Below are 16032 nucleotides of genomic sequence, written 5' to 3' on the forward strand. Positions count from 1 at the left end.
TTCTCTGGCACTATATCAGACAATGTTCCTCTCCTATTCATAAGGTTTTCACAGGCTAATTTTTCCAGAAGTAGGCCACCAGGTCCTTCTTCCTATCCTTTCTTAGTCTGGAAGCTCTGCTGAAACCTGTCCCCCATGAGTGACCCTATTTGAATTGGCAGTGGCGTAGTTTCCAGTATCACAACAACAAGCCAGCCACCACAGTTTGACAAATTGACAGATGCCAGGGGAGTCAGGAGTAGGCTTCCTTAAGTAGATTTATGCAAATATCAGGTAAACCATGTGAACATGGTTATTTAATGACTCTTCTTCAGTTTCCTCACCAAATATTTAGGCTGCTATTAGAGGATTGTTTTAAGAATTAAATGAGATAATGCATAAGAAGTAACTCAAGAAATGGTCACTATTGTAATTTTCATGGGGTCTTAGTTCAATCTGAAAAATTAACCATTGTCTTGTCAAAAATATTATAATGGTTATCTATTGCTACATACCAAATTACCCCAAATGTAGGGATCTACCCTTGTTTGCCCACTATTCTTTATTTTGCACAGGGTTCAGAGGAAATGGCTTGTCTCTGTTCCATATTGTGTTGGTTTGGGAAGCTGGATTGGGGTCCAACATCTCTTCAGCCACATGTCTGATGCTTCAGAGGGGTGACTACATTTCTCTCTCTTTTTTTTCCCTCTCTCTCCATAGTCTCTCATCCAACAGGGGCTGTTTTTGCTATGTGACATTTTCTCTAGAAGCGTCAGTGACTTTTCCCATGAAGACTGACTTCCAAGAGTGAAAGTGGAAGCTGCCAGGACTCGTAAGGCGCATTGTCATGTCCACTGTATTCTGTTGGTCAAAGTCCTAATACTAGCTCAGAATCAAGGAGAAATGGGCTTTTCTTATATAGGAGAGGAACAACTTACATGATGAATGATGGAAGGGACTATTTTTGGTGATCTTTCCAAACAATATAGAAGTCTCTGGGTGGCAGACACACTTCACTACTAACCAAAAAATAGGTGGTTTTAATCTACCCAGAGGCACCTGAGACAAAAGTCCTGGCAATCTACTTATGAAAAATCATGACCATTGAAAACCCTGGGTCACCATGAATCAGAAGCAACTCTGTAGCAACTTTTGTTTCTTTGTTTTGTTTTTTACAAACAACATATTGGAAATATAATCCTCCCTTCAAAATAAAGTTGTGTGACTAATTATGAGTGGATATTGTATGAAGGGTGATTGGAAGGAAGTTTTGAGAAATAAGTTACAGGGACCCTGGACCTGAATGACTAAAAATTCTAAATCTGAGGATCAGCATGGGACCAGATTGTGTAACTTGTTTTCTCTTAAGTGAGAAGAGAGGGTTAAGCATAGTCCACTGTCATTCTTAAAGTGGTGGTTAAGCCGTTTTCTTTGGGGATGAGAAAGATCATATTACCGATTTCACACCTAGACTTTGCAAACAAAAAGATTTCCAGACGATGAAAGTCTCAGCAATAAAGAAGTCAATAAAAGCCTATTACAACCAATGTAGCCTGTGACTATTATAATTATAGTGTTTTCTTTTAAAGTTCTCTAGTCACTGCATGTGTGTTCACCTAACATAAAGGGTCCTGAGGTGATGTTTAAAAAGTTCCCAAATGCTGACATGAGGACAACAACCATAGTTTACCTTAACAGTACATTTTAGTGTGTGTCAGACATATGCATCATCTCAACAAATGATTATGAAGCTGAATGTATTTGTATTTCAGTTTTTATTGAATCTTTGCATGCTGAGTGAAGACATTGCATTTCAGAGAAAGACAGTAACCCAAGATACTATATCAAGCATCTGCCCTGCTCTAGAAACAGTGCTCTGAAGTGGATGCTTCCATTTGGGGTGAAGATTGGGTAAAATGATCAAATAATTGCGTCAAGTGAGTAATGGCAAAACCCCATAAGCTAAGTAGTGGTTCTCTAGTGGACCACTTGTAACTGTTTATTAACATTACATTTATATAACAAGACTTGGTAACTGAATGACAATAGTAGCAACATTGACACTGATTTTAAGAGGCATTGTTTCTCCCATGAAATATGAGTTATATTTCAAATTCCAGGCCAAATATTCAATGTGTCTGGCTGGACTCAGTTAAACTTATTTCAACTATATCTGAATAGACTAATAAATGCTTTGTAGCTTATGTTTTCTATCTTTTACTGTTCTCAACCCTTATATACCACCTGGGATCCAAAGAAGAAAGCTTTACAAGTGTTTTTTCCCTTGGGAGGAATAGAAAATTAAACACAGTGGCTAAAGTATTCAGAAGGAGAAAGCTACTAGGAAGTTCACAGTTCCCTTCCCTTCAGGATCTGCACAACAAAGAATTGTTGAGATTAAATTAGACGACCTGACAGGATGCTATGAGACATGCTACATTCAGAGCCAAAATCACTAAACTGGAGGTCTGAACTTATTCCACCAAACCAGAAAAAACACATAACAACATTTGACCCCTTCAGCAGTATATCAGTAGCATGATTTTAGAAATAACATGAGAGAGAGAGAGAGAGAAAGGGAGAGATGCTGAACAATTTGCCCAAGATTACATAGCTGAAAAAGAGGTGAGACAGACCTCCTGTCTTCTGACTCCATTGCCTTTAGAATCAGAATAGAATAATAGCCTTGGTCTAGAAATCTCACTCCTAGAAATATGAGATACTCTGTCCTTTTCTCAAATATGAACACGTAGTTAGCATTTCCTCGGCCTGCTTCAAGACAGAATTGTGACCTTATTTCCAAGGGTGAGTAAAGATAAAAATAAGAAGACAATTCTAAAGTTGGTTAAATTTTCTTTACTAAAAGAGAAATAAAATGTTCCAGTTAGGGAAACTGCAGTATTAAAAAAAATTAGTCAAAAGACCATCTGGAGTGGTTTGAAAAATAGGTACATATAGAAAGAGTTACCATACTGAATATGATCAACAGTACCTTCAACTAATCCTTTAATGAAGTCTCAGAGACCTCAGAACTTAAGCTTCATGAGATTTTGTCTTTTACTCTATAGTGTTCTGACATGTTGTTGATAAATGCATGGTATGAAGCAAATAGAAAAATGTCAATTAAAGGATCTTGGTGTTGTATATATGAATTTTTTTTTTTTAATTCTTTAGCTTGTCTGTCTTTTGAAAAATTTTATACAGTTTGGGGGATAATTATGTAGTTTTTAAAAAACACATATATATATGGGCATAATCCAAGGCCTCTGCTTCCCTAAATCTCTTCTGACAAGTATATGAATCACAGTCAGTACAGAAGGTAATTATGTGGGAAACAAATAGCTGCCTTCTTACTACCTAGAAAAACTCAAACCATGTCCCTTCTGTGCCATAAAACTGCTGGCTTGGTTTAAAAAAAAAAATTATCATTTTCAAAAATAGTCCTTCTAAATAAGCTAAAGGGAAAGTAAAATACAACGCAGAACCATGAGTTATGAAGATCTTAGAGTTGGAATGTATAGTAAGGATCACTGACTAGTCAAACTCGCTTCCCTTAGTTGAAATTTTCTTTTGATCTCCTAAATGTTTAACCTGTACTTTCATATATTGATCCTGGGTTATGTATCTGGAATTACACAGATCAAGTACTATCTTTCGCCTTGCTACAAATATCCTTCAGATGATTAAGGCAATGACCATATTCCTCCTAAATCTATCCTCTTTCAAACTTTTATGTCATACTCTGAACAGCTATCTTTGTGCTGTATGGTCTCCAGACCTCATAATGTCAACCTCATGTTCTTTTGGCTGTGTTCCATTTTATTTGTGTTTCTGTTAAATAGGGCAGCCACTTTTGAACACAATATTCCAATGTTATACTTTATTTAGTTTATGGTTATATAAAACTACCAAGGTGATTTTCACTTGAAATTCTGCTGTCCATAGTAGCTTTAAGCAACAGAACCAACAGTGCAATGTTATTCCTCAGATGTGAGATGTATTGTCTCATGTTACCTCATAAAACACTTCGCTTGTCGTCATCATTCCGTACTGAATGCATTCATCACTTATTAATGACCAATACTCAATGCATTTATACTTACTTTCAGAATATAATTTGGGGTAAATAATTGACACATAATTCATTTGAGGAAAAAAGCCTTGACCATTTCTCTCTGGTCATACGGACTTGGAGGGTCATTGACAGTACTGACAGAGATAGGTCAACTCTTGAAAAGAAAGAAAGCAAGAACTCTGAATTTACCACTTTCCCATATGAATTTCACCTCGCCCCTATACCCCAGGGGAAGATATTTGATAGAAACACTTTTAAGTTTAGATATTTATGAGAGTTGGGGTGTGAAGCTAATCTTAAAAATGACAATCCATTCAAGAAGTGACACCTTCCAGTTTGTGAAATTTCACCTGTAATTTTTTTTTTTTTGAAGACAATGACAGTGTTTGGCAATTTGGGTGGAGAAGTTTTCAAATATATAACATGGTGGTGATCAGCATGGTTTAGTTGGAGAATATCTACTGAAGAGTTGTCATTAACTCAACCCAACAACAAAATCTGAACCAACAGACTACCATGGAGGCTTTTATTCTCTTTTCCTTCATGTTCCTGGCTATGTTCTCAGGTAAGAAAGTCATATTCAGTGATTTTCCTTTCAAATATCCAAGTGTAGTATTAGAAATGTTAAGTGATTTAGCAATGCTTAGATAATTTAAAAACTAGAAATCTCCATCAGATGCTGCAACAGTAGATAGTTTCAGAAAACATTAATAGAGACCTGGAGTCATAAAAATAGTAACGTATTCGGACAACAGTAAATGGCTTGGTGTTGCTGATGAGAAACAGGGACAAGGGAATGAAATAGAGAAGATATTAAGCTGGAAAGATAAATTAAGTCTTAAAGGATTATGATATTTTTAAAGTTCATGTTCCATATGGAATATGGCTTTGTGGGATGAACATGGACTATGTGGTCAGTTAGAAATGGGTTCAAATCCAGGCACTTCCACTTTAGATTTATGTAACTTATTTGAACATCAGTTTTCTCATTCATAAAATGGAAATAATTTCACTTTTCTATTGTGTTGTTATAGGAATCATTGTGAATAATAGCATTAGCTACTACCACTTGAGTTCTTTTTAGGTGCCTGCCAATCAACCTAATAGTCTTTAATCCTCATTCAATACAGTTAGGTTGTCTGTTTTCAGATATGTAACTTTTTAGCTCAGGGATATAAACTTCTCAAAAGAGTAAATAATACAGAAATACTTTTATCAAGATAGTAGATTATAATAAATAAAACAGACTAGAATCTATACCAAGTAATGACCTCCTACTTGAACAAACTTCCTCATACATATTGAAAACAAATAATGAAAGCAAAGCGCCTAGGACCTTTTGTTGCCTATAGTTGGGACAAAAGAAGTAACAGTTCTCGTCTCATTGAAAGCGATGCAGAATCATTTCAGATTGTTGCACAGAGGGGTGACTAGATCCATCCATTTAAGAAATATCAGTCTCATAGAAATATTAAAAATGGATTAGATGTGAAGCTACTGAAGTAATAAAATAAGTACAGATTACTAAGAGGTGGAGCGGGAGGTGGGAGGAGGAAAGCATGTATATATCTCACAGAAACAAACATACCAAACCAAAAAACCAAACCCAGTGCCGTTGAGTCAATTCCGACTCATAGCGACCCAATAGGACAGAATAGAACTGCCATACAGAGTTTCCAAGGAGCACCTGGTGGATTCGAACTGCCAACCTTTTTGGTTAGCAGCTGTAGTACTTAACTATTATGCCACTAGATGTTACCTCTTATTAAAGCATATGTTTCAGGAAGCCAGGTACCACATTCCTGTTGTGTACCTACTGTGCCTTGCTTGTTGGTATGTGCTGTGGAGTCGCTTTTCAATTTATAATGACCCCATGTAACAGAGTATAACTGCCGTATAAGGTTTTCCAGACTGCAATATTTTCAGGAGCAGATCACCAGGTCTTTCTACCCTGTTTTTTATCCTACAAATTTAGCAGTATATAGTCTAGTTTACTTCTCACATTATAGCACTGATCATACTACAGTAAAACCATTGAAAGCTGCAATCTGTGAAATGCAGAAACCTGTCAGAGAAGAAAAACTCGAATATTTTCCACTAGTAGTGACAAGAAAGTGGTAAGACTTCACCCTGTCAAAGGTGGAAAACCTGAGAACTGGAAAAACAAGGCAGTCACATGGAGTTCTGGCTCTCATAGATTTCATTGTATTATAATTTCCTATTTACTTGTTAATGCTACTACTAGATTCTCATGAGCTTCATGAGGTAAGGGATAGAGTCATAAATGTCTTGTTGACAGCATCCATACCTCTTTCTACTAAAAAAACAAAAAACTTCTTGTTGTTGAGTCGATTCTGACTCACAGCAACCCTATAAGACAGAGCAGAACTGCCCTATTTATTGGGCTTCCAAGGAACAGCTGGTGAATTTGAACTGCTGACCTTTTGGTTAGCAACGAAACACTTAACCACCAAGCCACCAGGGCCTGCTGACCTTTTTTTGGTTAGCAGATGTAGCTCTTAAACACTACACCACCAGGGTTCCCAATTCTTACTATAGTTCTGGCATTAAGAGACCCTTTAAATTTTTTTTTTAATTGAATAAATGAATAAATTGCTGACTTATACTGACAAATGCCACTCCATGCTGTTGCAGTTTAGAATACAAGGTTGCTACTGCTAAACTTCTGTGTCTGGAAGAGGGTCTAAACCTCCAGCAGTATAGTGAACAATATTGTTGTTGCTAGGTGCCTTCAAGTCAGTTTCGACTCATAGCAACCCCATGTACAACAGAAAGAAACACGGCCCTGTCCTGTGCCATCCTCACAATCATTATGCTTGAGCCAATAGTGAACCATAGAATTCTCAAGTAGATAACAATTGATGATGCATTTTATTATATATAAATTGCCTTAAAGGTACAAGGAATGTACATATGTAGAAATACAAAGCAAGGTAATTGCCACTGCAACTAAAAACATTAGGTATAGACTTGGAATCAATGTTGAAATGATTTAAAGTTGTGTAAATAAAGAAAAAAAAATTCCCAAAGAAACAAACCCAGAAAAAGAAAAAGTCACAGGCCTGAATTAAGCCTTTGAGAAAATCCTAAATTTAGTTGGTGAAGGAAGAAAGAGGAATCATCAAAAGTGAAAAAAGAGGCCAAAACAAGAGTTGAAAACAGACATCTATACCACACAAAGGTCAAGAAGCATAAGACTCAATGAAATATCATATTATTTAACAACTATAAAACATTTCAATTTACTTATTCATTGTTTTCTAGACCTCCCTAATTTTGGAATAGAATCTTAAGAAACTTAAAAGAGATACATATACCTTTACTAGATGATTGGTGGGCTTCAAAATAAAATTTGAGAAGCAGAGAGATTAGATGAGTTATAAAACAGTAGATTTTAAGAAAAATTCATGCCATATCTACCATCCCCTGGGATATTCCATCATAAAATGAAGAAGTAACATAACCGCTAAAGACAGCATGTCTGATTCTGTTGCTTTTATTGGAAATGATGGACATACAGCCATATGAAAAAAAAAAAAAAGAAAGAAAGAAAAAAACAATTATGTTCCAAAAAAGAAGGAAAGCCTCTTGTTATGGATTGCATTATGTGCCAAAATATGTGTGTTGTAAATTCTAATCTCTATGCCTGTGGTTATAATTCCATTTGAGAAGGGTTATCTTTGTTATGTTAATGAGGCAAGATTAGTGTAGGATGTATCTTAAGTCAATCTCTTTGGAGATATAAAGTAGGTTAAACAAGCAAGCTAAATAAGTAAGCACAAGAAGTAGAGATAGGGGAAGAAAGATGCCAAGTCACATGAAGATCACTCAGGAGCAGAAGCTCAAAGAGACAAAGGATCTTCCCGCAGAGCTGACAGAGGGAGAGCCTTCCCCTAGAGTCTGCACCTTGAATTCAAACTCTTCTAGACTCCTAAACCATGAGAAAACACACTTCCGTTTGTTAAAACCACCCACTTGTGGTATTTCTGCTATAGCGGCACTAGATAACTGAGACAGAATTGGGGACCAGAAGAGTGGGATGTTGCTCTAACAGATACCTAAAATGTGCAAGTAGTTTTGGAGTTGGGTAATGAGTGGAGGCTGGAAGAGCTTCAAGGTGCCTAACAGTAAAAGCCTAGATGATCTTGAAGAGCCTGCTGGTAGAATTATGGATGTCAAAAGCAATTCTGGTGAGGGCTTAGAGTGAAATGAGGAGAGCTATAGAGAAGGTCTCTGCCATCTTAGAGAATGTATATGGCACCAGCAACAGAATGTCACTAGAAATGTGGACATTAAATATGCTTCTGGTGAGGCTTTAAAAGAAAGTGAGGAACATGTCTTTGAACAATGGAGGAAGGGTGATGCTTTTTATGTACCAACAAAGAACTTGCCTGAATTATGTTCAAATATTTGTTGGAAGGTGAAACTTGTAAGCGATGAACTTGGACATCTATCTAGCTAAGGAGATTTCTAAGCAAGATCTTAAATGTGCTGTGTGATTTCTCCTAGCTGCTTATAGTTAAATGTAAAAAGAAAGAGGCGGACTTTAAAAATGAACATCACAAAATAAAATAAAACCTAAATATCTGGAAAATTCTGTTGTACCAACTAAGGATGTGTGTGCGAGAATTTTCAGCAAGAGCATGGCTTCACAATCTTTTATTAAAGAGATAAACCTGTGATTGATGGATCTCACCAGCTACCACAGCAGAAAACCCAACAGCTTAGACTGAAGGGGACAGAGAACAAAAAGAAAGAACACTGTCAGCCTCATGGAATTTTACAGACAGGAAACAGGCCAAGGGAGCTATATGTGTTGTCCTCCAAGAAAAGAAAAAGACCATCTCTGGAGCAACGTGGAGATCAGTAGAACTCTTGGGAAAAGCATGGGAAGCAGAGCACCCTCAGTCTCAAAGGGTAGAGCCACAGCCTCTGGAGTCTCAAAGAATAAAGCCCTGGCCTCCGAGGTTTCAGAGAGTCACATCTTTAACTACTCAGTTCTGAAACATGAAGCTGCCATTCAATCTGGTCAAGAGGTTGGGGGTCCTGCCCAAAGCTGAGGGGTCAGGGGTGCCATGACCAAGGGGTCAAAGAACAGGACCTACCAGTGCCAAGAGGATAAGGCCCACACTCAGTTGGACTAGGAGAATGAGGCTGCCCAAAGCTGAGGGAGCAGATTTGCTATCCCAGTAGGTCTGACAGGCAGAGCTGAAAACCAGGGCCAAGGCCATTCAGAATCCAGAGGCCATGGCCAATACCCAGAGTCTGGAGGGTGGGGCTATTGCCCAGATGATCTCCTCCATCCCGCCATGACAATAATAATAACAAAAGGTTTAATTTCAAGCTGTGAGAACTAATATAATTTGTTCTCCTGGGTTTTGGACTTGTTTGGTGCCTGTGATGCCTTCTTTTCCTCCAATTTCTCCCATTTGTAATGGAAATACCTATCCTGTGACTGATCTACTATTGTACTTTGGAAACAGATAACTTATATTCTAGATTTCACAAGTTCACAGCTAAAGAAGAATTTTGCCCCAGGATGAAATACTTTAGGTGTATATTTCATTTAGAGGATTCAGATGAAATTTTGGACTTGGGTTGATTTAAGACTTTGGGATGATATGATGGGGCAGATATGTTTTGCACGTGGGAAGGATATGAATTTTTAGAGCCAAAGGATGGAATATTATGGATTGAAGTGTGTCCCTTCAAAATACATGTTGTAAATCCTAACATCTATGCCTGTGGTTATAATCCTATTTGGGAATGGGTTGTCTTTGTTATGTTAATGAGGTAGGTGTGTCTTGACTCAATCTCTTTTGAAATATAAAATAGATTGAACAAGCAAGGGCAAGAAGCAGAGATAGGGGAAGAAAGATACCAAGTCACATGAAGAACACCCAAGAGCAGAAGCTCAAAGAGAAGAGGACTTTCTCCTAGAGCTGGCACAGACAGAAAGCCTTCCCCCAGACCTGACATCCTGAATTCAGACTTCTAGACTACTAAACTGTGAGAAAATAAACTGTTTGTTAAAACCACCCTCTTCTGGTATTTCTTTTATAGCAGCACTAGATAGCTAAGATACCTCTGTCCTTGGAACAGGAAAAAAAGGAAAGAGGGAGATTGCTGTAGAAATCATATATCAAGATGAAGAGAAAAAATGGCAGGAGGGTACATGCCTGCTAGCCTTTCTGTCTGGAAAGTTGATAGCATCATCTATAGGGTAAGGTTTGGAAAGTAGAAATTGATTCTATGATGTGGGGAAAGTTTAGCATATACTTTGAGTGGAGTGTGTTTAATTTGTCAGGAAATCATTAAAAGTAATTTTGAGTAGTATGTAGGACCAGTTCAGATAGTTCAGACTCTGTGGGTTAGATATGGTTCAAGTTGGTTTGACCCCCATGATTCTGGAAATCATGCACATAGTCAAGAAAAGAATGGAGGGTACAAAATATTCACCATGTGGGAAGGTATGGGAAGATCCTGTCTTGGTGTTTGGTTAAAATGTCAAAGAAATATCTTTGTGTGAATGCTCTTTACTTTAAATTCCTGAAGTTTAATAACTTTATTTTATTTTTATTCCTGTGGTATCATTCCAGTGTCTTCAACCCAGATTCAGAAAGCAAGCATTTTCAAACTAGAAGATAGCCCAGGACTTTCAGTTATTCTAGAGAAAAAAAATGAAGATAACTATCAAGAAGGAAAAAAGGAATCTAACAAACAAGGAGACAGTAACACACAAGGAAAACAAGGGGCATTCAATATGCAAGGAAAACCAGAGTATTCTAAGCAGCCAGATAAATTAGGAAATTCTAATCAGCAAGGGAGGCCAGGAGTTTTCAACCAACGTGGGATTCCAGAAGCTTGGATTCCCCAAGGAAATGCAGGAGAATCTAACCAAAAAGGGAATTCAGAAAAGTCTAATGACCAAGGTATACCAGGATCTTCTAGCCAGCAAGGGAAGCCAGGGTCATTGAGCCAGCAAGAGAAGCCAGGGTCATCGAGCCAGCAAGGAAAGCCAGGGTCTTCTAGTCAGCAAGGGAATCCAGGGTCATCAAGCCAGCAAGAGAAACCAGGGTCATTGAGCCAGCAAGAGAAGCCAGGGTCATTGAGCCAGCAAGAGAAGCCAGGGTCATCGAGCCAGCAAGGAAAGCCAGGGTCTTCTAGTCATCAAGGGAATCCAGGGTCATCAAGCCAGCAAGAGAAGCCAGGGTCATCAAGCCAGCAAGAGAAGCCAGGGTCATCAAGCCAGCAAGAGAAGCCAGGGTCATCAAGCCAGCAAGGGAAGCCAGGGTCATCAAGCCAGCAAGGGAAGCCAGGGTCATCGAGCCAGCAAGAGAAGCAAGGGTCTTCTAGTCTGCTAGGGAAGCCAGGGTCATCAAGCCAGCAAGAGAAGCCAAGGTCATCAAGCCAGCAAGGGAAGCCAGGGTCATCAAGCAAGCAAGAGAAACCAGGGTCACTGAGCCAGCAAGAGAAGCCAGGGTCATCAAGCCAGCAAGAGAAGCCAGGGTCATTAAGCCAGCAAGAGAAGCCAGGGTCATCAAGCCAGCAAGGGAAGCCAGGGTCTTCTAGTCAGCAAGGGAATCCAGGGTTATCAAGCCAGCAAGAGAAGCCAGGGTCATCAAGCCAGCAAGGGAAGCCAGGGTCTTCTAGTCAGCAAGGGAAGCCAGAGTCTTGTAGTCAGCAAGGGAAGCTAGGGTCTTCTAGTCAGCAAGGGAATCCAGGGTTATCAAGCCAGCAAGAGAAGCCAGCGTCATCAAGCCAGCAAGGGAAGCCAGGGTCATCAAGCCAGCAAGGGAAATCGAGGTCTCTTTGTAATCCAGAAGAAAGGAAAAATATAGGCACCTCTTTGAATGGCAATATAATGGAGACTCAGGTTAGTGTTAGTATCTTTACTTTTCCCCCTTAGTCAATTACCTCAGCCATTCTATTTCCCAGGACTTGAAGTGGTTAGCAGAACACACTAATGACAAACACTTTGCAATGACAGTGATCCACCAAAGTGAGAACTTTGGAGCTGATTATTTCTGCACACAACGCTCATGATCATCGAGTGCCATGTCCTTCCATTTCATCTCACATTGCTCTCTATTGTTGGCCACTCAAGCCCTTCTACCTCTACTGGGCTAGTGTGGACCCCCTTCAACTGACTCTACCCCTCACAAGGCTTAACTTTCATACCAGTTTCTATCCCATTCATTACCTTCAAACCACTGAAATAATATTTCTAACTCACAAATCTGACATTTCCACTCCATTCTCAAAATTCTACAGAGTGCCTACAGTACCTAGTGGATAAAATCTAAACTCTAAGCTAAGCATTCAGGTTTCTTCATAATTGGGCCCCTGTTTTGCCACCCAGCTTCATATCATGTCACTGTTGCTCACGTACTATCCTCATCATACAGAGTTTTTTAATTTTCCACTAATGTATTCTTAATACATTTTATATTACTAATGATCTCCCTGGTCAAGAAATTTGCTGTATTGCATATTGATTGATTGTCTATTCAACTAGGTTATGAACTTTTTGGACAAAAAGAGCCGTTTCTTTTCAAACCTTTATCTGCGGGGCCTAGGAAGAGCTAGGCATATAATAGGTTCTTTTGAACTATATGTTAGATGAATGAATGAGTGCCTCATACTTTGGCCCCACCATTGCAAAGACATGCACATCCATCTGGTCAACACCCCTCCTGTGCTTTCTATATTTACCAGCCTTTCTCAACAATCAGCCTCCTAATCACTTTTAACAATGACTCTGGAAACTCCATTTAGTTCTCACATTCAACACAGTTTAGTGGAACATTTCTTCTTCCTCATCATCTTAATGGACAATTTATTTTTTATAACAATTTGTCATTTCACGGAGCTCTTTCAGATGAAAGCTGTTGCTTCTGCTTGGATAGCATCTCTTGGGTGCTTAATGTAGCATAAAGACATTCCTGCCATGCAGACACTAATGCAGCTACCAGCAGGTCTCTTGAGTTATTAAGTGTCACTTAAACATTCTCAGTTTTATATATTTTTTTCTAAAAAGGGGGTAGTAATCCTGTCCATTTCGCAGTGTGTGTGTGAATGGAAATAGTTGATAAGTATGCAAAAGTTTGTAAACTCTAAACAATGGAAGATTTTGACTTTTTTTTTTTTTTCATTCTATACCATCTTGGCTCAGAGGATCCTAAGTGGACAGTTTTTAACTGTCCCCCCATTCTTATCTGCTACTCAGAGCTACTAAAGTTCATAGGCTTCTGTCTTTTATTAAAATCAGTGCAGACGAAATGTCCTCGGGTGCTACTTAACTGAATCCTGCGTCTTGCCTCTTACATCATTTTTGTTTTATAGGCACAACCAGTGAAGAAGGGGGTCAATAAATTATGGCCATGAGTGTTTTGTACTTGTCAGTATGACTTTTTCATATTGTTTCCCCAGGGAGAGAAAGTCTTGTCTCCGAAGAATTAAAGTGGAGGCAATCTAATATCTTGTGAGATTATGGGCTTTGGTGGAAGATAATTCAGGGTTTGAATCCCTGGTTAGATGCTTAATCCATGTATGGTCTCAGACATGTTACTTGAATGTACTGAGCTTCTATGCCCTCATCTATAAAACAAAGCAAAATATACTCTCTCTACTGTACTATTATATGGGTTAAATTAAATACATGGTATCAATAAAATGATTGATTCAGTACAAGGCTTAATTAATAATAACAGTGTGATAAATGTTTTATTATAATATCAGAATTAAAATGATTTCTCTATGCTTACCTAATGGTCTTTCACATTATTACAGACTGACAGCACCAACAGCAAGAACCCAACTGGAAATACAAAATGCCAGTCTACCTACAAACCAGTTTGTGGTTCTGACGGCAAAACCTATGGAAACCTTCGTGTTTTTAATGAAGCAAAGAGGAAGGGCACTTTGGGACTTTTGCAATTGTTGTTACTATGATGATTCATAGGAAATACAAAAATATTTATCTCCATGCCTTTGTAGGTCTGTCTTAATAGGAGCTTGGTTGTTGTTTATCCAAAGGAAACATGATAATATACATAATGCTTTAATGGTAAACGGGGTCAATTTCTGTGAGAACGCGGGTAGTCAGCTTATTAAGTAGTACAAAATTTACTCTTAAGTCACTCATTTGTTAAATAGTTATTAAACACTTACTCTGCACAAGAAATTGATGTAAGCACTGAAAGTAAAGCGGTAAGTAGAAGAGTTGCAAATTCTTGCTTTCATAGAACTTCCATTCCAGTGGTGGATGATAAAAAAATAAAATAAATCATAGAAACAGAGAACCGTGAAGTCAGGGATTACTAACTGTTAACACTGAAATTATGTTTTAACTTTAAATAATAATATTAAAAGCTAGATTTGGTGAGCTATCCAAACTTTTTCACTACAGTCTGAAATTTAGGAATTATATACCTCTTGGTTTCTGTGGTAGTGCAGTGGTTAAGGTTTACAGCCACTAACCAAAAGGTCAGCTGTTAGAATCCACCAGCCAATCCTTGGAAACCCTCTAGGGCACTTCTACTCTGTCCTACGTGGTAACTATGAACTGGAATTGACTTATGGCAATGGTTTTGATGTTTTTTTGTTTGTTTGTTTTTCTCTAGTTCTAGTATTTAGTAATCGCTTAGTAAATGCTTATTATAGAAATAAATAAATGTTAAAATAGGATTCACCTGTAGCCATAAAAGTCAGAATGGAAGGGAAAATAGATACTAGTTCTCTATTTTATAGATAAGGCACCTAGCCCAGGGAGGAGAAAGGACAAAATGAACAAATTCACAGAACGGCCAGTATAAATCAGGCAAGTCTGGCACCTATGCCTGCCTTTTTCAACTGGTTTTAAATAATCACATTTTCTCTTTGTGGTAGTATCTTAATCATCTAGTGCTCCTACAAAAGAAATACCATAAGTGAATGGCTTTAACAAAAAAATTTATTGTCTCACATTATAGTGGCCTACAAGTCTGAATTCAGGGCCCCAGCTTCAGGGGAAGGTTTTCTCTCTCTGTTGGCTCTGGGGGAAGGTCCTTGTCATCAGTCTTCCCCAGGCCTAGGAGCTCCTCAGCTCAGGAACCCCAGGTTCAAAGGATGCAATTTGGTCCTGGCACTATTTTCTTGGTGGTACGAGGTCCCCCTGTCCCTCTGCTCGCCTCTCGGCTGTATATCTCCAAAGAGATTGACTCAATATACAACCTAATCTTGAAGATTGAGTCCTGCTTCATTAACATAACTGCCTCTAGTCCTGCTTCATTATCATCATAGAAATAGAATTTATAGCACTTAGGAAAATCACTTCAGATGACAAAATGGTGGACAGTCACACAATACTGGAGATCATGGCCTGGCCATGTTGACACACATTTTTGGGGGACACAATTCAATCCTTAACAGGCAGTGATCCAAATACTTGGTCCTTGATTTTTATCTTTATTTTTTTTCTTCAGATTGAGTAATGGAAAACTGAGTCTGAACCATGAGGGGCAATGCTAAGCATTTACATCAATCAAATAACCTGGAACCTCAAAACCCACTTGTAATTACCTTTAAACAATACCTTCTCCTGAGAGTACCATTGTGAGGTTAGCATGGATCGTACAGGTCTAATCTATCCTACAGTTTTTTCATGTTTGTTCCACTTCAAATAAAGTCAGTTCCAGAGTTGCTTCTGATTTCTAAGATTGTTTTCTTGACTTCCTCAAACCTTGTGCATATCTGTGAACCATTTGTTACTCAAAGTTTTAAAACAGCTAAGAATTCTAGTCCCTCCTTTAATGCCAATACTTCAGAACCTAGAGATTTAGTTTGTAAACTTTAATAGTTATAAGAATCTCAGAATTGCAGGTAAAAAAGTAAATAAAGATTCCCCAAACCTTAGAGATTTTAATGCGATAGGTCTCTGATAGAGATAAGGAAATTGCAGTTTCACTCAGTACTAC

The 16032-nt window shown here is 38.3% G+C and overlaps 1 protein-coding gene across 1 annotated transcript; it reads left to right on the plus strand.

Annotated features, from left to right (window-relative positions):
* Positions 1 to 4349: 4349 nt before the first annotated feature.
* On the plus strand, positions 4350 to 12277 carry MARCOL (MARCO like). The gene is made up of 4 exons (XM_064279772.1): positions 4350 to 4619; positions 10675 to 11007; positions 11062 to 11299; positions 11594 to 12277. The coding sequence occupies exons 1-4, from the start codon at positions 4571 to 4573 to the stop codon at positions 11982 to 11984; spliced, it is 1011 nt and encodes a 336-aa protein (XP_064135842.1). The 5' UTR covers positions 4350 to 4570; the 3' UTR covers positions 11985 to 12277.
* Positions 12278 to 16032: the final 3755 nt, after the last annotated feature.

The sequence above is a fragment of the Loxodonta africana genome, chromosome 2, assembly GCF_030014295.1.
Source record: "Loxodonta africana isolate mLoxAfr1 chromosome 2, mLoxAfr1.hap2, whole genome shotgun sequence".
NCBI lineage: Eukaryota > Metazoa > Chordata > Mammalia > Proboscidea > Elephantidae > Loxodonta > Loxodonta africana.

Bases quoted from the DNA above. Each gene is read 5' to 3' on its own strand.
- MARCOL (XM_064279772.1), top strand. From the start codon at position 4,571: ATGGAGGCTTTTATTCTCTTTTCCTTCATGTTCCTGGCTATGTTCTCA. The intron at 4,620-10,674 runs GTAAGAAAGTCA...GTATCATTCCAG, and splicing joins GTTCCTGGCTATGTTCTCAG to TGTCTTCAACCCAGATTCAG. The intron at 11,008-11,061 runs GTATACCAGGAT...TGAGCCAGCAAG, and splicing joins AGAAAAGTCTAATGACCAAG to AGAAGCCAGGGTCATCGAGC.